Raw genomic sequence first — 26,873 nt, forward strand, 5'->3', positions numbered from 1 at the left:
TAGAAGAACAAAAGGAGTTCTTCAGACATTAAAGCTACAATAGCAAAAACAAACAAACAACCAAACCAACCAATCAATGAAAACTGCCCTCCTTCCCAAAAAACAAAACAAAACAAAAAAGCACTCATAAAAAGGGTATAAGGCAAAATTCAGAAAAACTTTCAGAGAGTGAAGCAAATAGAAAGAAAATAGGAAGGAGAAAGTAAGAGACAGAGAGAACATCAATCTAAGGAATCTTACATTTGAAATAGGGTTCCTTAAAAAGAGCATAGAAAACAGAGGGAGAAATTTATCAACAAAATAATTTCTGAATATTTTCCAGAATCGAAACACGAGTTTTCATATTAAAAAGCCCTACCAAATATTAAGCACAATAGATAAAAATAGACCTATCCTATCATCATGAAATTGTAGAATCTCAAATAGAAGAAAAGTTTTAAAGGTCTACAGATGGGAAGATTGGTCTGATACCAAGAAACAGGAATTAGAATGGCTTTAACTACTTTTCATCAGTTACAGTCTTGAATACCTTAAAAAATCAGAATTCAGAATCCTTTGCCTACCCAACCTAACAATTAAGTTTGATAGACTGCAGTCATTTTAAGATGTTTTAGTTTTCCAAGAATTTATCTCCTACACAATCTTTCTCAAGAAATTACAGGAAGAGGGGAGTGTGCTTTACTAAAACAAATGAGTTGACCAAGAATGATACAGATTTGAGATATAGAAAACAGGAAAATCAACTGCCTGGTTCCTAAGATATATGCTAGAACTGGTCAGAGGCTGCAGGAGAGAGATTTTTCAAGGTTAGGAAGTGGTAGAAATGCAGAAAAGCATTCAACAATATTCAACATTCAGCCATGATTTTTAAAATGTTTCAATACATCAGGAACAGATTTAGATAATTTGCAGGGAATCTGAGGATGAATTAGTGATAAGTACATTGAAATAAAGCAAATTTAAAACAAAAAAAAAGCTGCATAATAAAGGAAAAATAGAGCATACCATGCAGTTTAAGTGTAAACAGGTTTTATATTCTTGTTATGAAATCATTGAATACTGAACTAAGAAATGACATAACTATATGGACAGAGTGGAGGTTTGGGTGGAGTGACCTGTATCAAGGTGAAAGTCTTTCATTCATTGAAAGGAACTGTTAAGAAAATGAAAGAGCAAGTCATAAGCAGAGACCATGTATGTACAAACAAAAGTAAACAGGTGAACAACCCATGGGCAAATACTCAGACATTTCAAAAACTATATACTACATTTCATTAAAATCCATATTTGGTAAAAATCTATATTTCATTATATATATACACACACACATATACACACACACATACATATATACATACATACAGCTAGTACATGAAAAGATGCTCAACATCATTTGCCATCAAAGAAATGCAAATTAAAATCATAATAAGATGTCAGGATCTGCCTTTTCTAGAATTCCACATTGAATCATAGAGTATACAGTCTTTTGCATCTGGCTTTTTTCATTTAGCACAGTGTTTTAGAGATTCATCCATAGTGTTGCATCTATTGATAAGAATGAGGCTTCAAACTGAGATCTATTGTCTCCAAATTCATTGTATGTGTACAGTATATGATAAAAAGGAAAAGAAAATACTCATTATTCTCAAACAAAATATTAGAGAGTATATCAGAAAGTTATATGTATAAAGTTTTAAAAATACACAAAATATGATTATAAAATAAGGCTAATAAATATCTGATAATTTTCTATACATTTATATCAATTTTTATACTTACCACTATATTATCAAAGGCTTAATTTTTTATATGAGATAGTCTCTTAGCCACTTTGAAGAAAGTTGAGAACTAAGACTAATCCTCATTATGTCATTTTTTCCAAAGAATGATGCTGATCATTTTTAAAGAAGGTACTCGAATTATGAAACTCCTAATAATAAATATCCTGTTAGAAAATTTTAAAATAATATGATTAAATAATTATAATAAAGTAATATATATTTTAAAAATATACAATTCACATTGGACATGTCACTAAATTGTTTTTTATTTCTATTTTACATGGTGTGAGGTATAAAAAGGTAAAAAGCTAGGTTATAACATTAAAATATGAGTGATTAGATAAATATTCTACTTAATCGGTTGTAAATTTACAAAGGTAAGGTTAAAACAGCTCATCAAGCAAAAAAATACAATGGAAGAAAAGAGTTCCATTATAACAGCACCAACAAATAGAATGGTATAGACCAATTTCTTTCTGCATCACCTGCAGCTATGTTTTATGTATTTTTATGATGTTATTTTTTGCATGCAGATTCATAAATTTTCAATATACCAGACACTTGTCTGTTTTGCTTAATGAATACTTTCAATCTAGAATTTCACCTTGCGTAATAGCTAATAGCTAACATCTACTAAATTCACACTATGTTTCAGGCAGTGTTCCAAAGAACTCAGTACAATAAATATATAGAGATAAGGAGTAGAAAAGGTGGAAGGAGGGCTGATCATAAATAATGAATGAAATGATGAGAGTATGTGCACGTGCATTTCTCTCATTTCAACTGCCAAAGATTAAAGCAATCATTTGCTTTGTTGTGTGAAGAAATGAAGGGAGAGATGTCAATAGTATTTCAAAGGTGGAAAACATCTTAAGGATCATCTAATTTAAACTTCTCCCTCTTACAGACTGAAGAGAGCACAGAGGACATAGGTCACCGTAACTAAAAACTAGGTGTTTTGACTCCGAAGTCTTTGCTTCTTCTACCCTACCAAGATGCTAATTATAAATAACATTCAATTATAATTCAATTATATTATATTATATATATACTATATATTTTATAATTCAATTATATTCAATTATAAATAACATTGTTTCCAAAAATGATGGAAAATTTAAGAATGATAAAAACCAAACAATACCAAAAAATCAAATTTTTGTTGGTACAACAAATAGTGATCTGAAATAAGAATGTTGATACATCGAAATTAAATAATAGGGACATTTTATTTGGAAATATTCTTGTCTAATTTTAAATATTAGACTAAAATAGTGAGTGTATTATGATTTTTAAAACATGTTTTTAGTCATTACTTGAATTGCACAGCTGTTACATAATAGGAAGGCAAAGAAGTTAACATAGGCTAGATTTTTCTAACCATGATAGATAACTTGGTCTTGAAAAGATGATTGCTCTTCACAACATATAGCTATTGTAAGATGAACTATGTTTAAACAACCATATTTTACAGTCTCTCTCATGTTTCCATCTCTCCTTTCCTAAACAGTATTTTATAAGTTCACAAGACATTTTATATTACTCAAGTAACATTTCAAAATCTTACTTTGGAATATTGTTCTCTTCCAGGGAATGATGACTGTATACCCACATGCTGGAAAAGAGAAGGTTTATATCGAATACGAATTTGCTTATTTCGTTCTGCACATTTTTCCTGGGGAAAAAGAGAAACAATAATCTTCTGTAACAACCCAAATACTCCTTTTTATTGCTTTTATGGATGGAAGAATTCTGTATTATATTAGTTTTTGCCAGAGTTCTATTTTAATACTTAAACATTAAATAAAACTTTATTACTTAGATTTTTCTTCATAAGAATAATAAAAGTTGAGGTACAAAAAGGTGTTAGTTAAAGCATGTATTTTCTTGAACTCTGTCATAGAAAATCAGGCTACTGCTGTACCAACTATAATTTTCCACTCCATTCTTGTTATTTCAACAACATAAATGAAATTTTTTTGTATTTTTCTATCCATTCTCTCAGACTATATTATTCTTTGTCTTTTCATATTAATTAATTCCTACACTATTACACCCCCCTCAATTAAGTAGAAAAAAAACATGATTAAAACAACCAATATTATGCTTTATAGAAAAAAGATTTCGTTAATCTCATTAAAAATAAAAATAAGAAAGATGACCTGTGAAACCACCCCTTAATATTACAAGCAAACATTTGAAATTATTATGATCACTGAGAATTACTTTACATACTGTATACTTAAAAATTCATAAAAATCCATCTCAAATTTATATACTCAATATATTCAAGTATAATTAACATAGTGTTGTATCAATTTCAGGTACACAATATAATGATTCAACAATTCTATATATTTCTTAGTGCTCATCAAGATAAGTGTTCTCTTAATCCCCTTCACCTATTTCTCCTATCTCCCCACCCACCTCCCCGCTCTGGCAACCACGAGTTTGTTCTCTATATTTAAGGTTCTGTTTGTCAATCTCTTCGTTTGGTTTCTGAAATTCCCTATGAGTAAAATATTATGGTATTTGTATTTCTCTGATTTATTTTACTTAGTATTATACCCTCTAGGTCCACCCATGTTGTTGCAAATGGCAAGATTTCATTCTTTTTTATGGCTGAGTAATTTTCCATTGTATATATACCACACCTTTATCCACTCCTCTATTGATGGATACTTGGGTTGCTTCCATATCTTGACTATTGTAAATAATGCTGCAATAAACACAGGGGTGCATATATCTTTTCCAATTAGTATTTTGTTTTCTCTGGGTAGATATCCAATATTGGAATTACTAAGTCATATGGTAATTCTATTTTTAATTTTTTGAGGAGACTCCATACTGTTTTCCACAGTGGCTTCACCAATTTGCATTCCCACCAATAGTGCACAAGGGTTCCTTTTTCTCCACATCCTTGTCAACACATGTTATTTCTTGTGTTTTCTATTTTAGCCATTCTGACAGGTGTGAGGTGCTATTTCATTGTGGTTCTGATTTGCATTTCCCTAATAATGAGTGATGTTGAGCATCTTTTCATGTGTCTGTTGGTCATCTGTATGGCTTCTTTGGAAAGTATTCAGGTTATCTGCCCATTCTTTAATCGGATTAGTTGGGAGTTTTTTGGTGCTGAGTTGTATAAGTTATTTATTTATTTTGGATATTAACCCTTTATCTGATATATTATTTGCAAATATCTTCTCCCACTTGGTAGATTGCATTTTTGCAATCTTTTTTTTTTTTAAATTTTTTTTTTCAACGTTTTTTTTTTTTTTTTTATTTTATTTTTGGGACAGAGAGAGACAGAGCATGAACGGGGGAGGGGCAGAGAGAGAGGGAGACACAGAATCGGAAACAGGCTCCAGGCTCTGAGCCATCAGCCCAGAGCCTGACGCGGGGCTCGAACCCACGGACCGCGAGATCGTGACCTGGCTGAAGTCGGACGCTTAACCGACTGCGCCACCCAGGCGCCCCATGCATTTTTGCAATCTTTAAACAGCAGGCTTACTTAAATGTATTTCTACGCAGTACAAACATGTAGGAAAGTATTATATTAAAGGATTGTTTTTATAACTGTAAAGTATTTAAATAATCTAGAGTTAATTTAATTTGAAACTAAGGTCAGATAAAATTAGTTGAGGAGTTAAAAACCAGCAAATATGATAATATTTGCTAAGCTATTAATAGAAGTTCCAATGAGATGGCATTATCAAATGTTGACTTCCCACAAAATGCCCCTTCAGCTCTGCTAAAGGAAAGCTGAGTTAATTGCTTATTGCAGTAAGGGAGAAACTACCTTAGCAGTATCTACTCAAGCGTTGTGCTTATTTTTTAATTGGGTTATTTTCCTGTTATTGAGTTTTGGGAATTTTATTATATTGTGAATACAAGTCCTTGTTGTATATGGAATTTACAAATATTTCTTCATAGTCTGTGGTATGTTATCCTCTAACAGTAAAATTTACAGTACAAAAGATTTGAATTTGATGAAATCTAATTTAGTAATTTAAAAAAATGTATCATAGTTTTAGTATCATGTCTAAGAACGCTTCTCCTGGATCCTGAAGATATTTTTTTACACCTCTAAAGGTTTTAAAGTTTGTTTTATATTTAGATAGGTGATCTACTTTGAAATAATGTTTTTATCAAGCAAGATGTTTAGGTTGATATGTAGATAGGTACGTATATACATACAACATCTACATATCAACCTAAACATCTTGCTTACATACATACCTATCTGCATATCACATTTACACACATCCAATCCATGATCATGGTATGTCTATTTCTTTCATCAGCATTTTTAGGTTTTCAGCATATAATCTACATATCTTGTTAGTACATACACACACTCATACATATGCATCATGATAGTCTCTATTATTGATAATTTGTTTTTGAGTCTTCTTTGTCAATCTTCTTATTGGTTTTCTTGCTCTTTTCAAAGAACTACTTTTATGTTTTCAATTTTGTTGCTTTCTGACTTCATAGCTAATATTTTCTTACTTCTGCTTGATTTGGGTTGATTTTACTCTCTATTTCTAGTTTCTTAAAGTGGAAGCTGAGATTATTAATGCAAAATCTTTCTTCTCTTCTAAGGTAAAGATTTCTTCTAGGATAAATTTCTCCTTAAGCAGTGCTTTAGCTGAATCTCACAAATTTTGATAGGTTGTATTTTCATTTCATTCTATTCAAAGTATTTTCTAATTTCCTTTGAGACTTCCTTTTTCATTCATGGTTTATTCAGGAGTGTATTGTTTAAATTCCAAGTGCTTGCAGATTTTCAGTTATCTTTCTGTTATTAATTTCTTCTTTTTAAATGTTTATTTATTTTGAGAGAGAGAGCGAGCAGGGGAGGGGCAGAGAGAAAGGGAGACAGAGAATCCCAAGTAGGCTCTGCACTTCAGCACAGAGCCTGATGCAGGGCTCGAACTCACGAATCACAAGATCATGACCTGAGCTGAGGTCAGATGCTTAACCAATTGAGCTGCCCAGGAGTCCCCATGTGTATTTTATTTTTTTATTTTTATTTAAAAAAAAATTTTTTTTTTAACGTTTATTTATTTTTGAGACAGAGAGAGACAGAGCATGAATGGGGGAGGGTCAGAGAGAGGGAGACACAGAATCTGAAACAGGCTCCAGGCTCTGAGCTGTCAGCACAGAGCCCGATGCGGGGCTCGAACTCATGGACCGTGAGATCATGACCTGAGCTGAAGTCGGCCGCTTAACCGACTGAGCCACCCAGGCGCCCCCCCATGTGTATTTTAAAATAATGTGTTTTGTATTGCTGTTGGACGTAGTGCTTTTTAAATATCAATTAAATCCAGATGGTAGATGGTGTTGTTCAATTCTTATCTCATTGCTGATTTTCTATGCACCAGTTCTGTTCTTGAGAGAGGAGTGTTGAAGTCTCCAACTATACTTGTAGACTAATCTATTTCTCTCTTTAATTCTGTCATCTTTCGCTGCATGTATTTGAGTCTCTCTTATTAGATGCATACACTTTTAGGATTGTTATATCTTCTTGGTGATTTGACTCTTTTAGTATCTTTCTTGATCCCTGGTCAAATTTTTTGGGTTTTGGCACCAAAGTCTACTTTGATATTAATATAGCTAGTACAAATTTCTTTTTGTTATTGTCTGCAAGGTATTTATTTTTCCATCTTTTACTTTTAACCTATGTATTTAATTATATTTTAACTGAGTACAGACAGCAATAATTGCATAGTGTTTTTTAATCCATTCTGATGAACTATCTCTTAGCTGGTATATTTTGACATATTTAATTTGCATCTATCATTTTATTACTGTTTGTCACTTTTCTTCCACTTTTCACTAAATTTGTGGCCTCTCATTATTTGATGTAGTAGGTATAAGTGTCAGTAAAAATTCTGGATACCAGAACTTAAAAACTAGTGCACTCATCAGGTTTAGTTCTGTAAACAAATTTCAGGGAATTACATTAGACAGATAGTATTTTCCTAAAATAGTTTGTATTTACAAAGTAAAGAAATACTCACAGGAGTCTCTCCTGGGTTACACATCTTTACCTGAAAAATGTCCCCCAAAAGCAAATCTATGGGTTTATCTTTGTAGAACATTAAAAAAAAACGCACAAAGTCAGTTAAGTCCTCAGATTTAAACAGCTTTCCTACAAAGAAAAAGTAAACAAATCCAAATAACTCTCGAGTGTTTATACCATATATTATAAAATAACCCTTATATATAGTTGTTCATTCTATTAACAAGAGAAAGGACCAAAAAATCATTAAAAATTAAATATATCCTTATATAAGTATATCCTTAAAGCATTCATGAAGTTGAAGGATAATAAAATAATATATCTGCTTAAGTATTACAGATTAACACTTCTGGGAGAGAGAAGTGTGAAGCAGGTTTAGAATAGTGAATACCCTCAGGAAACCAATTTTGATAACCAATGAGGATCAATTTCTAAGTCTTGTGAAAGATACATATACATAAAATGAAATGTACAGAAGCTATAATTTTTACTTAATTTTGTAGAAGCAGATCTATAACCTGACTTTTGTAGAACTTTATCAATCTACCACATTTTTTATGTTTAGTATTTAATTTTGATTAAAATATAGCATTATTTCAATATTTGAGCATCATTTTATAAGAATTAAAAAAAATTTTTTTTAACATTCATTCATTTTTGAAAGGCAGAGAGAGACAGAGAGCGAATGAGGGAGGGGCAGGAGAGAGGGAGACACAGAAACAGAAGCAGGCTCCAGGCTCTGAGCTGTCAGTACAGAGCCCAACGCAGGCTTGAACTCACGGACCGCGAAATCATGACCTGAGACAAAGTCGGCTGCTTAACCGACTGAGCCACACAGGCACCCTTCATTTTATAAGAATTTTATTTCTATCTTATATTTGTGATACTTAAAGATTTGCTATACTTTAAAGTAGGATATTTCCTTAGGTCCAATTGCTTTCTTCTAATATACTGCATCTTTGATTTTAAAATGAAGTTGAAGGTATAAGATTCAGGTAAATGTTAAAGTAAATAGTGTAAAATATACCTATTTAATAAATATGATAGTAGGAAGTAATCATGCTTCCTTTTCTTTACTAGGAGTTGAATCTGTATGAGTTATTTAATCAAATGTATAGTTATATTTTAACTTTTTGGTTTTTATATAGTAACCAAAGTAAGTGATTTAATGATGGAAATAGTTGAATCAATATTTGTCTTTTCCTTATCTGCTGTCAGCATGCTGTAAAATTCTATTTAGCAAACTCATGTTTTTGGTAATATTGAGTGAGAACATTGTTAGTTTTATAACAACACTAACAACAAAAAACAAAGCTGTTGTAAACTTAAGCTTAAATAAGACTTCAGGATTACATATACAATGCTCCTTGTTCAGTGTGCTCTTGGTCAGAATGTGAATATTCTCCAGCCTTCTCACACCGGGCTTTGGTGAGAAAGATACAAAAAATTTTAAATTTTCACAGTAATGTATCAACAAAATTACTTCCTCTTCAAGCTTATCAGGTATTGCTGTTACCTATAATTTTTCCTCGTATTTAAATCAAAGCTGAGCATAAACCTTTGGGGTTTCAAAATTGGATTCTGCAATACTTGACAGAAAGTATGGAAAAGAAAGTTATCAAGTAAGTATATGAATAACAGATTTCACTAGCAATCAGAGAAATTCTTAACACTCCTCCCAATGGCAAAAATAAATAAAAAATGATGTAATAGAATCACATGTTGTCAAGCATATGGGGAGGTGGGAACTCATACGCACTGCTTAGGGGACTATAAACTGTACAGCCAATCTGCAAAGTAATCTGGCATGACTTAGAGACACAGTCATATTCGCCCTCAGTGGTCCTGATCCAGGGGACAAAATATGTCACTTCATTTCTTTGTGGCAGCAGAGAGTTGGGAGCAAAGTTGACCACTTTGAGGACGGAGAAGTCAAATGGATTATTATGTGGGGCGTATGCAACAGCAGTAAGAAACAATAAACTAAATCGACACAAATCAACATGTTGACAGTTTCAAAATCTAGTTTTGAGGACAAAAATGTTAAGGGGCATGAAGAGGGTTATCACATCACCATTTATGTAAATTTTAAACAGATAAAAACATGATAAACACCAATATAAGCATATTTATATGTATACGTTGTTTTAAACATTTTAAAATGTCTATTATTTATGTTCGAGAGCGAGAGACAGACAAAGCACAAGCAGGGGAGGGGAAAAGAGAGGGGAGTCACAGAATCTGAAGCAGGTTCCAGGCTCTGAGCTGTCAGCATAGAGCCTGATGCAGGGCTTGAACTCACAAACTGTGAGATCGTGACCTGAGCAGAGGTCTGACAGTTAACCGACTGAGCCACCTAGGTGCCCCTATATGTACACTTTGAACATATTAGAATGGAAGCCTATTGGGGGGTGGGAGGAAGTGGGAGTAGGGACTGGGCATAAAATGAAAGAACAAAGTAAAAGAGGGCTCCTGTATGAAAGCAAGGATGATATGCACCATGGAATGAGTGTGGTAATTCAACTTGCCACCTCAAGGTTCAAACGAAAGAAAAAGTATAGGAGGGAGGGTAGAAAGAGTGGAAGGAAGAAGAAAGAAAGTCTATAAAAGAATTTTTTTTTAAATCCCACGATTGGCCCAATTTTAGGCATTCTTCCATGGTGGGTATGATTCACTTATTTTTATACTTTTCTAAGTATGTCACATTTGGCATAGTGGAAATTACCAGGAATTTAGAGTACGGTAGTCCTAAATCAGAATTCCTTTCTTACAACTTTAACTCTTTGAGTTTTCATGTAAAATAGAGCAGTACCCCTTAGTCACTGAGTTAACATGTGGGCCAGACTTGCAGCAAGCATTTAGCAAGTAGTAGCTTTCTTACATTTTCATCACATGTATAGGCTGCTTATTTATATTGTCTATCTCAGAAAGATTGGTTTAAAAATACATTTACTGAAACTCAAGATACTTGAATTTGATCTTACTGTTAAATTAACAGTATCTTTACAGAAATCATGCCATTCCTTTCCATTAAGTAACTAATAAGTTTTTAAGAAATTTTAAGATTATTGTGTGCTAGAAAATACAAGGCTTACCTATGAATCCAAGAATTGAAAACTCAATATAAAACCAATTATTTGAAGTGATATTATGCACAAAATCTGTGATTTTTGTAAAGTACATCTTTTTAGCTATGATATCATCTTCTAGCTGGAAAAAACCAAAAGTCATTAGTTCCTTTGATGCTTCCATTGAATAAATTGCATTTGCTTGAGAACTGAAAATACTTTCTCAATAGAATACACTGAAAAACCAGTTTTTATGAGATTATTTTATTTTTAGTTCAATTCACTGAGGGTATTTACTATTAGTTTTCACTTTGAGATTCTAAGACCAGAGATGAGGTTTCTTTCCTAAGTAGTAATATGCAACACTCAATCTAAATCCTCATTGAAAAAAATCTATTTATCCGAATCTATTTACATCCTTACAAATACTTCCGTTCCCAGTTTAAGCCTAACTAGCTTTATGTTTGAGATGATAGGCGCCAGGTCCTGTCACCAGAGGACCAGGGACCGTGCTTGGCAATGAGAGGATGAAAGGGAACTGGCACTCTCATCCACAACTAGCTGGGTAGATGAATGTTGGTACACATAAGCCTAAGAATAGCTCTCCATAAGAGAGGGGGAAAGAGAAACTAGAATTTTCTCCTAAAAAATATTTATTTATTTATTTTGAGAGAGAGAGAGAGGGAGAGGAAGAGCATGAGCGGCGGCGGGGGGGGGGGGGTGCAAAAGAGAGAGGGAGACAAGACAATCCCAGGCAGGTTCTGTGCTGGCAGCACGGAGACCAACTCGAAACTCCATCTCATGAACTGTGACATCATGACCTAAGCCGAAATCAAGAGTCAGACGCTTAACATACTGAGGCACCGAGGCTCCCCTAGAATTTTCTTTTTTTAATTTCGTATGTATTATGGGTAATCTATACAATAAGAGGGCCTCCTAAATGATTCAGAAAAATGTGGAAATCCACAAGCGAGTTACCAGAGCACAAACTAGAATCACATTGTTTCAAATTGGGAAGAATACATTGGGTGGATCTCATGTTTCTGTTAACCAGAAATCAAAAGGCTCTTTTTTTTTCTTCCGGTAAAAGAGAAACACCTTGCTTCAGGCTTTTTTCTAACGTTTCTCTCATCTCCAGTGGTATCTTACAAACTCTTCTTACAACTGCACATTGTCACGTATAGTGAAGTATATACTCACGGCTGAAACATAAAACTCTTTATTTAACAATATGCCAGAATTCAGGGGATCCAAACTATATACAGTTTATTTATTTAAGAAACACAGTAAGGCACAGTAGAAGTGGGTAGAACATAAAATACAAGAGGAGACAATGTAGGGTACCAATGGCGTATATTAAGTGTTCAAAATGTTTGTTTAATGTAATAAATTTGCGGCGAGAGAAATGTAGGGAGCATCATTTCTATTTTTTTCTAATTTGAGAAGTTCTTTTCAGTTTGCTTCAGGTAACTATGATTTCCTCTGTTAATAGTAAACCCCGCTAGAAGACTTAGTTCAAATCAACTTTCAACTTCCTTTTGGCATTTTCTTTGGCATTTTCTTATTTTCTGAATACAAAGTAAGGTGGAGGAATACAAGCAGGAAGGAAGGAGAACATAATACTTCCACTTTAAATTATACATATATATACCAAGGTCTTACCTGTAAATAATACATGGCCTTTGGTTGGGCATAAAGCATCAAAAAACAAAAATCCAGTACTTGTTTGATGCGCCAACTAAAGATAAATAATAAAATCTGTTAATATTTGTCATTATTATATAATTATTTATAAGCACACCAGTAATTAAACACAAACTTTGTTTAGCCCTTCGCTAACATGGAGTACTGTCTACAGTAAGTGAAATTGAGTGTTACACTGAAAAGTTACATCAAAAAGGTTCCCACCTTCATTTAGTGGCCGATACCTGCCATCGCTAAACTAGAATAAGCATAATCTATTAATTTTACGTTTTGGTCAGTTAATTTTTGATCTGTACAAGAAAGTTAATATCCTTTCTCATCTTAGGTCTCGTTCAAATAAAAGTAGGAAGAAACTTGATTCTAATTTAACACTAAGCTAGATGCAAGGCCAGTTCCTTAAGATACAAAGAACAATACACAATGCACCTCTCGCCCTTCTGGGTTTCATAATCTTCTATGAAAATATGGAAAAATAATAAGATCAGAATGATTAGATAAGTGATATACAAAGACGTTGGCAATGATGATGTAACATAAGACAGGGCGGGTGGAGCAGGGAGCAGGGCATTCAGTGAGAGGACCAGTATCGCAAAGACATGAAGCATGTGAGAGAGCCTGCCACCTTAGATCTACAGCACCAAGAATGGATGGAAAAGAAGCTGACGATGGTAAGGTGGGAAGAGACCAGATCATGAAGGAAACTTTGCACTTGATCTCCTATGAAAAGGGATTCTTCTGTCTACACTATGGAGAATGAATTGGAAGACAGGCTAGGTGAGGCTTAGGGAAAGCAAATAGATCATTAATCGCCTGAAGCAGAGGAATGGTCCACAGCAGAGGAATGGTCCACAGCAGAGGAATGGGAAGGAGAGGGATGATGCAGAGAAAGATTTTTTTTTAAATAAATGTTTATTCATTTTTGAAAGAGAGAGTGTGAGCAGGAGAGGGGCAGAGAGAGAGGGAAACAGAATGTCTAAAGCAGGCTCCACGCTGACAACAGCGAGACAGATGCAGGGCTCAAACTCACCAAGTGTGAGATCATGACCTTAGCTGAAGTCGGGACACTCAACTGACTGAGCCACCCAGGTGCTCCAAGAGAGATTTTTTTTTTTAAAGAAGAAATGATAGAGACATAAAGGGCAGAAGGAAAAACAGGATCTAGAATGCCTCCCAGCTTTATGACTCTAAAAACTGACTACTTAATTAAAACAAAATCCTTAAGAGATTTCCAGATTCTGACATACCATTTATTATTGTAAAACAAAACAGAGCTAAATGAGTTTCCTGGGATAAGATGTTTTTTCTGAATTCTGGCATTTCTTTTACTCTATTAAGTTTTGAGGAACCGAATTACTACATTTCTTATAATACCTTCCACATTTATAATCAAACAGTAGTGTTCCTTTGTACACATACAAACCTTTCAATTGTTCAAAATTCTTTCATAAATACTATCATATTTTATTCTTACCATGATTTTTCCAAATATACAATGTAGATTTTATTATACACACCAGAAAGTGGAAGAAGCTAAGAAAACAAAGGCTAAATTGCCAGGATGACCAACAAACAGAAAAGCTGGAATTAGAAGGCACGTGTAATAATTTATAACCCCAGGCTTTTTTCCCCCATCATTATGCCCTTGCTAATTATCAGCTGAACATGTGAACACTGATAATCCAGTCCTGGTGGTAAATGTTTTCTGGGGAGTGGGGTGGGGATGAACCACGATATGTAGCTTCTGCCCATTTCCATAGTGTAATTGCTCCTACCATCGCTGATTTCATGCTACCAACCTGACGTCGCTGGACGCAGACTGGGAAGGGACGCACATAGTCATTCTTGTAAGAACTGACTGTGAAATGGGATCTATTAGATGCTGGTTCCAACAGTACATCCGATGAAGTTTGTTATTTGAGAATACTGTCTTCTAATACATCATACCTAATTTTTTTTAATGTTTATCTATTTTTGAGAGAAAGACCGAGTACGAATGGAGGAGGGACAGAGAGAGAGAGGGAGACAGAATCTGAAGCAGGCTCCAGGCTCTGAGCTGTCAGCACAGAGCCCAGCGCGGGGCTTGATCTCACAGACTGTTAGATCATGACCTGAGCTGAAGTCAGACACTTAACCGACTGAGCCACCCGGGTGCCCTGATACCTCTCTAATTTTCCTGAGTCCTCAGTTGACTGCTTGACGTGTAACATGTTTGGATAAAAAAAGGCAGGTATTGAAATGACTTCCAAGGATCCAGACTTCAGCTGCCTTTTGAATCTGTAAACAGAAGTGGAAGTTTGTAATTGAAAATTTGATTTACCAAATGAACAAATACTTAAAAAGAATGTCTTCATGCATGTCCATGTAATATTTTTATTCGAATTATTTCACAGGTTGATACATGATATCCACATTATGAAACTAATACTTTTTAGCTAAAGTATTTCTTTTATAAATTAGTGCACAATATAACAAAAAGTTAAAATATATAAAATTAATTTATTTTCATAAAAATTATAGGCACTTTAAATTTTTGCAAGTTTACAACCATATATATACCGTAAAAGATTCAAAATAATGAAACTAGTGAGTTAGCCTAGAACATTAGGTGATTTTTAAAAATGCATAGTTTTGGGGCACCTGGGTGGCTCATTCAGTAAAGCGTTTGACTCTTAGTTTGGGCTCAGGTCACGATCTCACAGTTTGTGAGTTTGAGCCCTGCGTCAGGCTCTGAGCTGACAGCACACGGCCTGCTTAGGATTCTCTCTCTCCATCTTTTTCTGTCCCTTCCCCCATCTCTTCTATCTCTCTCTCTCTCTTTCAGTAAATAAATAAGCTTAAAAAGTAAAAAAAATGCATACTTTTGAGCTTTATAAGATTCCTACTGGATAACAGCACTGTGGCTCCTGAAACTATAGACTCGTCACAACAAGCAAGGATTAAGGGTGACTCTTGTCCACACTCATTGGATGACTACGTATGCTTTTTATAATCTTTATTTTGTTGAGTGGAGGGATGGGATAAATGGATGATGGGTTTTGGGGAAGGCCCTTGTTGGGATGAGCACTGAGTGTTAAAAGTTAAGCGCCGAATCATTAAATTCTACTCCTGAAACTATCATCACACCATATGTTAACTAACATACAATGTATGTTGGATTTAAATAAAATAAAAATATATATTAAAATTGAAGAAAATTGAAAATTAAAAAAAATTCTAAGTTAATATTTATAGACCATCATTAAAATGCACAACACACGGCTCACAAAAGCTGTTATACAAATCTTCCACCATCAAGGTAAAGGATGGGACACCAGGTAGAACATTTTGAATGATTTTCCTTTAGAGAGAATATGACTTTAAGTGGGATTTATGTTTAGGCATTCCATTATTTATTAAAATGTTAAAGTCTCAAGAAAATGTTTGTTTTTTACTAATAGGTGAAAAAGCAGGGCAGAGTTTTACATGCACAATCTCAATTATGTGCAAAATAGGCAGTTCTCACTTTGCATAATTCCAATACGAATGAATCTCAGTTACCATGTATTGATAACACGTCTTCCTCAACAACACTGTTGGAATTTGAGTCATCATTCTATATTCACCGCGAATAATTCCATAAAGTACAAACTTGCTTCGGGCTCTTCAGCCCACATACCGTTACACAAATAACAAATGCACATCATCATCTCACCCCTTCTTCCAAAGTCTGTTGGCGCCTGATCACAGTGCTTGTGTCGCCTTCTTGTGACATTAGAATGCAGACAATTTTATTCCTTTTGTTTGCTTTTAAAATGGTTTCCAAATTTTTGAAATTGGTGTGTATCATGAGCATGGGGTGGCAGCATGTGCTACCGAGAATGTGGGGTTTGAACCCAGAAAAGGGTCTCTGCTAATTTTGCTTCCATCACTTACAAACTTTAACCAGCCATTTACTTGCTCTAACCTTCAGTTTCCTCATCTGTAAACCTAGCATAGCGATACACTCCCTTCCAGGGAAAGAACTGTTCTACAGGTAACTCGATTCTAATGAGGCTCTATGCATCAGTGGAAGAGTTTCTGGTTATTTGTTTGTTTGTTGACTTATTATTTATTTAGGTGGGAGTGTAAATGGGGAAGTGCAGGAGATGAAAGTCTTCCTGAATCCTCTGATTTTATGGTGTATCAACTGGAAAGATTTTTAAACACTAATTTTAGTATATTCCTTGGAGAGTAGAAAATGCTGGATCAAAGAAAAGAATGAGGAATTCTGCTTGCTTTGGGGTAAAAATTAGTAACACAATACCTACATTTTAAAAAAGTAAAATTGAATAACTTTGTACAACAATTTAGAATAGCAGAGGTACGTGAAAATAACATTAAGTTGCAGCATATACAATCATCAAAAAATAGGATTACAGAAGCTTATAAATTTTGTCCTCTAGAAAATTTCACACAAAGTCTCAAAACAACAAAGGCCCAGTTACAAATAATTTCTATCTTGACGGTATAATTTCCCATTACTGATAAAGAGAAAGATTCCAGGCTCATTTTTTTTTCCAGTCTGTCTTAAGCAAGACCCTTGAATCTTGTGTGGTGACATCTTTCTAGGATTCTTTAAACCTTTTCTAGCTTATGAGGTTATGGATAGCATCAAAAGTCCTGGAGATAATGATACCAGAATTGCGAATTGCCAATGACTAGAGAAAATAATATAATTGTATGTTGTTGCCATTATAAATGAGTAATTTTACCTTACAGTCATAAAAGTATGGAAACCATACAGCTTTACATTTTTATATAAAGCACATAGCTACATACAGTTTCATATAAGGTTTTATATAACCTTAGTTGGGTCCTTTAACAATTACTATATAGTCTCAAATTTAGGGTCAATAACATATAGAGCAATCTCTCATTAACCCCAATAAGAAGACCTAGAAAGAGGGTTTTGAGCTAAATTAAATACAGAAAAATGTAGGCATATAAATGAGAAGTTATGAGTCTACATTAAAATTTTAAATTATAGTTTTATTCTAGTCTCACAAAAAATAAAATTGTATCCCAACCCTTTATGCTGTATTGTTAACATTAATATCCTTATCATCATGCGAATCTTTTTGAATCATCTAATACAGTTCTCTGATACACATGATCTTCAAGCCTGGCTAAAATACCAGTTAGTGACATTGTCTTTGTACATTTTATAGCAAAACGTAAGTATCCCTATACATCAAGTAATATTTTTGTGATCTCCACAAGTAACCATATACTAGAATTCTTTTTTAAAGTCATCTTCAAAAGTTTTGCAATTATGCAAAGACATCCCCAGGAATTGTTTATAAACCTCTACCTTCTTTGTAACGGATCCTATGAAGACTCCCTTATAAGGACCAACCTAGTATAGACTGAAGTCATTTCAGGCTAATGTGTATTCTCCAAATAGTGGATTATTATGCAGAGTAAAGCAACCAAGACAGCATATCCTGGATTAGGAGAACATTTCAAGTATGAGGCAACTTTTCTCCTGGGCAATCTTTTTTGGGAAAAAACAGACATATATGGGTGTTTTCATTAATCTTGCCCAGCTCTATCTCCCTCCACACACAACATCTACTTCGAGGCTTCACTACCATTCTCTAGTTCAAGCTCACTGCCAATAAATCCCTCATTCTCAACATACTATTTTTCTTTCACAGGGAACAGCCTTTAAGGATGTAATTCTTTAGTTTCACCCTCCTTTCTCAAACTAATTATTTTTTTCTGCTCTTTCACCTATTCTTATTGTTTTCCCCCTTATCGTAGCTTAGTCCTGCCTAAAACTCCTTCCACATGTGCCTGGTATCCACTGCCCCTAGACCTTGTCCATCAGCTTCCTCCCATGGATGAGATCACATATAAAACCACTCCCGGAGCCCCCATCTCCAGACCTCCCCTAACACAAGTTTTCCCTCAGGCTGCTGTGTTTAACTTTACTCCCCATCCATCGAGCTTGTTGAAAATAGGCTAATTCAATTCTTTAAACTTTTATTATGAAAATTACCACACACACACAAAAGTGGGAATACAACGAATCCCAAATCATCTGATTTCAACAACCATTATTTTTTTTTACCACACTTGTTTCATCTATACAGCCCACTTTTTGTTGTTGAAGTTTTTTAAAACAAATCCTGGATATCATTTCTTACCCTTAAGTTCTTCAGTGTCAAAATCAAAAAAGGGCATTTATTCACATAACTGCATGCCATTATCACACCTTACAAGACTAAGAATAGTTATGTAATATCACATAATATTCAGCTGATAACTCACATGTCCCCAGGAGCCTGACAAGTATTCAGTGGGGGATGTGGAGTGTTCAAATAAGCATCCACATAAGATCCCCTCATTGTAATCTGTTACCTCTTACTTCTTTTCTAAATTTACTACCCAGACCGATCATTTCAGTTTCTCTTTTCTTCTTGTTCTCAAACAAGTCTTGTTGAAAGAACGGGGTCACCTGTCTTACAGAATGTCCTCCGTCCTCATTCTGGTGGCTACTCCAGACTGCTTCCTTTGTTCACTGTGTAGACGCCAAACTTGGATTTAAAGTAGATGTTGTATTTTGTGTTTGTGTTGTGTTATACTTTGGAGAGTGGTGGGCAATAATTCCCTGGAGTTGTTTCATGGTGTATTTCATTTACATCACAACAGAAGGCACAAACTGTCTCGCTGTCTCACTTCCAGGGGTGCTGTGACTGATCACAGGTTCAGGTGGGGGCACTTGACCCCCTCCTGCGGATTGCGCATGTGCCCTCAGCCCCCATTCTCACACTTCTGTTCTCCCAGGTATTATAGGGGGAGGGTTCCTGCACGCCACAATCCCAGGCCCCCTTGCTAGACATCTTCCACATAGGTTCTGCCCATGGGAGGCAGTATCAAGAGACTGGAAGGCAGTCAACAAGGAGGATATTCTTCCTACTTTCAGGTTCTGGTGAAGGCCACAGCAGCAACAGGATAGAGTAGCAGGAAGCAACGGAGAACTGGAAGGCGGCACAGCTCAAATCTGCGATCATGGCTCTTTCAACAACACAGCAGCAGATGCAGCCCAACATCAGATCCTGCGGTATATATACTCCTGTCTCCCTTCATGCTTCTCCCATTTCCTTTCTTCTCTCTTTGGTTCTCTCAGCCCCTGTAAACACTTTTTGACCAATTCTTTGTATCAAATTCTATCTGAATTACCAAAGGTTTTCCTGTTTGGATGCTGGCTAGTACACCTTCCTTGTAAAGCTCCCCATCACTTAATGACATGCCTGACTCAGTTGTTTTCAAAATGGTGATTTTCTAATTCTATTCATTCTACACTTACTAGCTGGAATTCTTTTGACTAAAATAACTTTGCCTCATCCCCTTGAGCTATTTGGTGAGGAAACAAACAAACAAAAAACCACAGAACACTTTGCTGTCTAAGCCAAACACGTCTAGTAGCCAGATTCAGCTGGAAGGCCATGTTTTGCAACTCTGGGCTGTGAAATCAAGTGCATATTCCTTAGCATGGTATCCAAGACTCCTCATGATCTTATTACAGCCAGCCTTAGCTCCCACTGATACTTCTTCCTCAAGCCCAAATATCCACACCTCAGGATATACTTATATTTCCAAAACTCTAGCATACTCCTGTTTGGCCTTGCTGCCTTCTCAAGCAATTCTCTTTGCCAGGCATTCCCTTTCTCTTTGGATCTACCTGAAGAAGATCTACTCACACCTTTAGACTCAGCCTGTTACTTACTTCTCAGGAAGGACCTTCTTGATATCTTGCAGGCAGAATAAAATACTTCCTCCTCTACATGTTCTCATATTGCTTTCCCCATACCAATGCGAAACACCAGCTTCCTTGTTGTGATTTGTTTTTTACCAGTTGTATCACCCACGTGAACATAAACATCTAACAGGCTGGGACCAATTCCATAGGGTCTTGCTGGATGAATCACCTCATGTACATTCGTCAGCATGTGCTTGCTTCTCCTGGGCTGCGTCCAGTAGGAGATCATAAGCAGAGGCGGAGAGTGTAACTTCATATGGTAAGGAACACAAGATCACTTAAAAAATAATCTAGTAGGTTTCTCTCAGAAGAAGTGGATTTCAGGGAGAATAGATATAACAATCATAACATGAAAAAGATGGATTTTATGAGGCAGATAACCTACAAAATTGGGGAAAGTTGTAAGCTATACTTCATCACAGCTTAGAACTACCCTTAGTTCTAAGTAGTTCCATCTACACAGCTACACTCATCAAGAAGAATATGATCACTAATAAAATAATTGGGCAGAAAAAATAAAAGAAAAAATGAAAGAGCAGCTATTTTTAAGCTTATCAGACAGTACTCACCTTTTTGTAATCATGTCAACAACAGATTTTAAATAATCTTCATTTCTCTGAAAATGAGAAAAATATTTTACTGAAATTAAGCATGCCTCATAGTTTTACTGATATGTTTGCTACATGTAAATCTAGTTTATGTGTGGAATGTCATTGTGTCCTAAGAATTTTTTTATTTTTTCACTTTCTATAAAAGAATTTAAAATATCCTTGTGTCTAAAAGACCTGACTGGAATACTTAAAATATTTCATTCTTCCTTTGTCACAATACAAAATATCACTATACATTATTTGCACTTAAAAATTTGTATGCAAAAACCTATGTATCTAAAACAGTTTTGTCCTAAAAATGGGATGGCTTATTTCTAAGAACTGCTCTTTTTAAAAAAAATTTTTTAGGGGCCCCTGGGTGGCGCAGTCGGTTAAGCGTCCGACTTCAGCCAGGTCACGATCTCGCGGTCCGGGAGTTCGAGCCCCGCGTCGGGCTCTGGGCTGATGGCTCAGAGCCTGGAGCCTGTTTCCGATTCTGTGTCTCCCTCTCTCTCTGCCCCTCGCCCGTTCATGCTCTGTCTCTCTTTGTCCCAAAGATAAATAAACGTTGACAAAAAAAAATTTTAAAAAAAAAAAATAAAAAAAAAAATAAAAATAAAAAAAAATTTTTAGAGGCACATCGGGTGACTCAGTCGGTTAAGCATCCAACTTCAGTTCAGGTCATGATCTTGTGGTTCGTGAGTTTGAGCCCCATGTCAGTTCTGTGCTGACAGCTCAGAGCCTGGAGCCTGCTTCACATTCTGTGTCGTCTTCTCTCTCTGGGTCTCCCCCCCCACCTGAAATTTAAACATTAAAAAGAAGTTTAAAAAACATTTTTAAGTTTATTTATTTTGAGAGAGAGAGAAAGACAGAGAGAACACACACGCATGTGTGAGCAACGGTAGAGAAAGGAGAGAGAGATTCCCAAGCAAACTCTGTGCTGTCAGAGCCCGATGTGGGGCTCATTCTAAAGAACCCATGAGATCATGACCTGAGCTGAGATCAAGAATTGGACGCTTAACCAAGTGAGCCACCCAGGTGCCCCTAAGAACTGCTTTTTTTGAAGATGTCTTCATTTTGTGAGTATTATATGGTACTGAATGTACCTCAATATTATACCACAGTTTTCCAGACAGTATTACTCAGCCTAATTCCCAAATTTTTGCCCATTAACAAACTTATTTGCCTACTCTTCATCAAATGCTGCGCTAGATTAGATGGCAGACTCATTTGTAAATATCTTTCGGTAGTTTATTCTCAGATGGCATTTTTTTTTTTTTTTTTACAAAAGTGATGGCATTTAAATGATATTGCTTCAGGGCCACAAGCACTCTCAAAACAAAATTCTGAAAAATGTCTGAATGATGACAATTGTATTGTCAAATCTGAGTACCCTGAAATGTATATAGTCAGATTGTTTACTTAAAAATATCTGTCATAAGGAACACCTGGGTGGCTCAGTCAGTTGAGCATGACTCTTGATTTCCATCCAGGTCATGAACTCGGGATGCCTGAGATCAAGCCCTGCTGGGCATGACGCCTGCTTCGGATTCTCTTTCTCCCTCTCTTTCTGCCCTTCCCCGCGCGCACTCTTCCTCTCCCTCTCTCTCTCAAAATACATAAACATTAAAAAATATATATCTGTCATGATACAGATAACTCTATGACAGTACTTAAGGTTCTTAAGATAACCATACACTGAATCACCAGCTATTTGTTACATACTGAAACATATTACTTATTTTTTTTAAGTAGGCTCCATGCCCAGCGTGGAGCCCAACAAGGGGCTTGAACCCATGACCCCGAGATCAAGACCTGAACTGAGATCAAAAGTTAGATGCTAAACTGACTGAGCCACCCAGGTTCCCTGAAACATATTACATTTTAAACATAGTACTAAAGTTACACTTCTTAAACATTCTACATTCCATTTTAAAATCTGTCCCTAATATTTTATCATTGGTCTAAACATTTTATAAAGGCATATGTGCATGTGTCAGCAGCAAAGAAATGAAGATTGTAATATGTAATATACAGAAATGTGGCAAAACATTTTGGAGATTATGTATATTCTTCCAATATTAAGAAACTAAACTTGGACAGAATGACTATTTAATCTTTTACTTATATTTTCCTATTAGTTCTTCTATTGCTTATTTTGAGTTTTTTTCTGCATTCAAAGACATGTTTATTATAGAAAATTCAAAAGAAAGGACAAAGGATCCCTACATCTCCTACTATCCAGAGATAACCATTATTTATATTTTGGAGACCATTATTCCAAGGTTTGCTCATTTTTTTTCTTTATACATTTCATCTATCTGTATATCTTTTTTTACTTCTTTCCTTCCTTCTATCGCATTTTACATAGATAACATTATGTTAAATGAGATGCTTAACAACTTTTTTCCCACTCAACAGTATGATAGGGACATAATTTCATATCAGCGAATATAGATATTCATTCTCTTTTCAATGGTTACAATTGCACTGCAGATTATCACAATGTAGACAAGTATTTAGCCAGCCTCTTATTGATAGACATTTTTGGTGGTTTCCAATATTATGCTTTTAAAAAGCAATTGTGCACTGAAAATCCTTGAAACAATTACTTATTGAACACTTACTATGTGTCATGCATCATTCCAAATACTTTAAATACAGTAGCTAATTTAATTGACAAAACAACACTATGACATAGGTAATATTATGATGCCTGTTTTCAGAGAAAGAAAGTGAAGCATAGAGAAGTGAAGGAACTTGTTCAAGTTCACAAGCCAGGAAGCAGAGAAATCTAGATTGAGTCTGTGTTCTCAACGACTATAGATACTCTCACATACTGTCATATTTTTATTATTTTGGGATTCTTCCTTATTATCTCCTTAGGATAACTTCCCAGAATTGAGATTTCTGAGACAAAGGATATAGACATTTTAAATCTAACACAAACTCCCAAATTCCCCTCCAAAAGGTTTTATGGTGTTAATATTTACTCAGTGCTTTATAGTTTTACATGGCATTAGACGCAAGATAGAGAATCTATTAGACATAGACTTGAATCTGCTGTATTAATTACTGGGCAAGTTACTTACTTTCTATAAAGCCCGGATTTTTCACCTGTAAAATCAGGAGAGCTATACCTATTTTACAAGGATGTAATGCAGGCTACAAATAAGGTATATAAAAATGGTCCACAATCCTTGAGATACAGAAAGGAGTGCTTCAATATTCATGGTAGTTATTGTTACTTAATTTAACAGAAATTACCTCTTGATTCATATGCCAACCTTTTATTGGGCTGGGCAGGGTTTTTGTTTTTGTTTTTGTTTTCTACTGTAGCTTCAATTTTGATGTTCTGTTTATAAATATAATTTCTGTACCATATAGTACACAGGGCTCCTAGTAACATATTTAACAATGCAATCTTATTTCTCTGCATGTAACCATTATCTTTTCTTTTTAGTTTGACATATTTAATTCTTTCTCAGTGGTGCCAAACAAGTTTCAAATACATTGTCTGCTATCCAAAACTGGCATCTATGAATTGCTTTTTTAAATTTGAGAAAAACATCTGAAACGATACAGTGATTACCGTGGAGGAAGGGTATTTGGAGAGCTACTTATTTTTCATACGTACATCTGCCACCGAGACAATCACCACAGAGTCCTTCTCTTCTGAGAGAGTCATCCTGGAGACAACAGAATTCAGGGTTTGCTTCAGGTAACTTTGATTTCCTCTGCTAACAGTGGAAATACCCAGCGCAAAAGAGACTGCAGACATAGGTGCATGGAATCATCATTTTGAACCACAGAGAAAAAACATAATTTATCATTAATGTCTATGCTTATCACTATGCTTGGGTTAGTTATATGGTCAAAAAAGAGTGTCTGAAACTGTATTACAAAAATAATCCAAACTACTATTAATTTTTATTACAAAGTTCATTTTGTGCTTAAGCAAATTCCAATTTGCAATGGATTCTTAGTAAATGCATTAAGTAGTCTCCAAGATTTTCTCATGTTGGAGGGTTTCAGTGTAGTGAAAAATAAAAGTAACTACTCTCTGTTTATTATAGCTTTTACCTAACTGGATACAAAATGTGACACTGGCCGATTGTCTACTCTTCCTAAGAACACACTGGAACCCAAAACAGGAAAAATACTATGAAATATTTTCATCTGTGGAGAAAACAATGTACGAAGTAATTTCCAAGTGACTTGATGGAATGAATCCATGCCCCTGAGTTACTTTTATTGCCCAATATTGACTGGAACACTGGTGGAACAGACCTCATGCCATCCTAAATAGCTACCAAGATTGTTATCACTGAAGTCTGCGCAAAGTCAACACCAGTGCCTCGCTGTATGAACTTGGGCAAGATACACAACCTCTCCAGCCTCAGTTTCCCCTCCGTTAAGACAGGGATAAGGACTTCTAGAATGGCTAAGTGAGGAACTTAGCAATAATAGAACTTGGCAATAATAGAACCAGGGGGAAAACATGTTGAAACAATCAGGGCTCTGGTATACAACAAACTGAGAAGCATTTATGTAACAAAAAATTATTGAACCTTGGTGAGAACAGTAAGAATCAGTATTTCCCTGACTACTATTGAGTTGAACATATTTTCATATGTTTATAGGTCTTTGGATATTCTTTTGTAAAATCTCTGTTTAAGCTCTTACCTGTTTCCCTATTAGAGTTGTCTGGATTTCTCTTATCTATTGATGCACTTTATAGATTCTGAATATAAATGCTCTGTCAGTTATGCGTATTACAAATATCAATTCCTATTCTGGGTTCCCTTTTCAACTTTTTACCTCTTGATGAACAGAAATTTTTAATTTTAATATAGTATAATTTATCCGCCTATTATTTTATAGTTAGTGTTTTGATTCCTGTTGAGAAATCTTCATTTATCTTCAAGTCATAACAGATATTCTCCTAAATAACTGTTTGCCTTTTATATATAGGCTTACAGCGCATCTGGAATTGATTTTTATGGGTGGTGTGAGGCAGGAATCAAGTTTCAAATTTGGGATCCACTCTAAAATGCAACTGCTGAAAGGGTGTCTGGGTGGCTCAGTCCGTTGGGCATCCGACTTTGGCTCAGGTCATGATGTTGTGGTTCGTGAGTCTGAGCCCCACATCGGGCTCTGTGCTGACAGCTCAGAGCCTGGAGCCTGCTTCGGATTCTGTGTCTCCCTCTCTCTCTGCCCCTTGCCCATCTCTCTCTTGCTCTCTCTCTCTCTCTCAAAAATAAATAAACATAACAAAAAAGTTAAAAAATAAAATGCAATTGCTGGAATGACTTCCAGTGCCTTAGGATAAGGAATACGCTTACAAACATTTCCAAGGCCTTTAGTGACCTGGTGCCAACCTACGTCTTCTATTTCAACTGTCTACAAATCATCTTTCAGCTTCATAAACTGACCAAACAGGACTCTCTCACCTCCAAATCGTTGCACATACACCATTCCTTCTCTGCCTAGAACATTCTTCTTCAGTCTCCTTGTGCCAATTCTACTCATTCTTTCTAAATGAGGCTGAGTGTACCAGCTATATATTTGTCTTACATAGTACTTATCATCCTTTTTGTTATTAGAATACATCATAACAGCAATATATTTGGAGTGAATAAGTGAATGGCCAAGCCCCTTTATTATTTGGCCTCTGCTTCATGTCTCACTGCCCCAAACTTCTAGCTCCAATTGGGCACATATGCCACACTTTTTCTCTAGGCCCTCTTGCTGTTACTGTTAGACCTCTCCTTTCCTTTTCTTCTACCTGGATGAACATCCTCTACTTTTCCACTGTCCATCACGTGCTTTTTCCCCATTCAGCCTATTCCAATTCTTTCTACCCTTCATGTCTCAGTTTAGATGCCACTTTGTCCAGAAAGTCTGCCTTAATTCCCC

At 35.3% G+C, this 26,873-nt stretch overlaps 1 protein-coding gene across 1 annotated transcript in view; it reads right to left on the reverse strand.

The window, feature by feature from the left end:
* Positions 1-1,120: 1,120 nt before the first annotated feature.
* MGAT4D (MGAT4 family member D) overlaps positions 1,121-26,873 on the reverse strand; it is a 52,469-nt gene continuing 26,716 nt past the window's right edge. The window contains exons 4-11 of the mRNA XM_047091210.1: positions 24,592-24,725; positions 20,934-20,980; positions 14,742-14,855; positions 12,540-12,615; positions 10,905-11,019; positions 7,808-7,938; positions 3,349-3,456; positions 1,121-1,153 (exon numbers count right to left, since the gene is read on the reverse strand). Of these exons, the coding sequence (XP_046947166.1) occupies positions 1,121-1,153; positions 3,349-3,456; positions 7,808-7,938; positions 10,905-11,019; positions 12,540-12,615; positions 14,742-14,855; positions 20,934-20,980; positions 24,592-24,725 (758 nt within the window). The remainder of the gene's footprint in view (positions 1,154-3,348; positions 3,457-7,807; positions 7,939-10,904; positions 11,020-12,539; positions 12,616-14,741; positions 14,856-20,933; positions 20,981-24,591; positions 24,726-26,873) is intronic.

This window comes from Lynx rufus, unplaced genomic scaffold (genome assembly GCF_022079265.1).
Source record: "Lynx rufus isolate CCGP_SWC_20201006 ecotype Redwood Valley unplaced genomic scaffold, mLynRuf1.p SCAF_3, whole genome shotgun sequence".
Classification (NCBI taxonomy): Eukaryota; Metazoa; Chordata; class Mammalia; order Carnivora; family Felidae; genus Lynx; species Lynx rufus.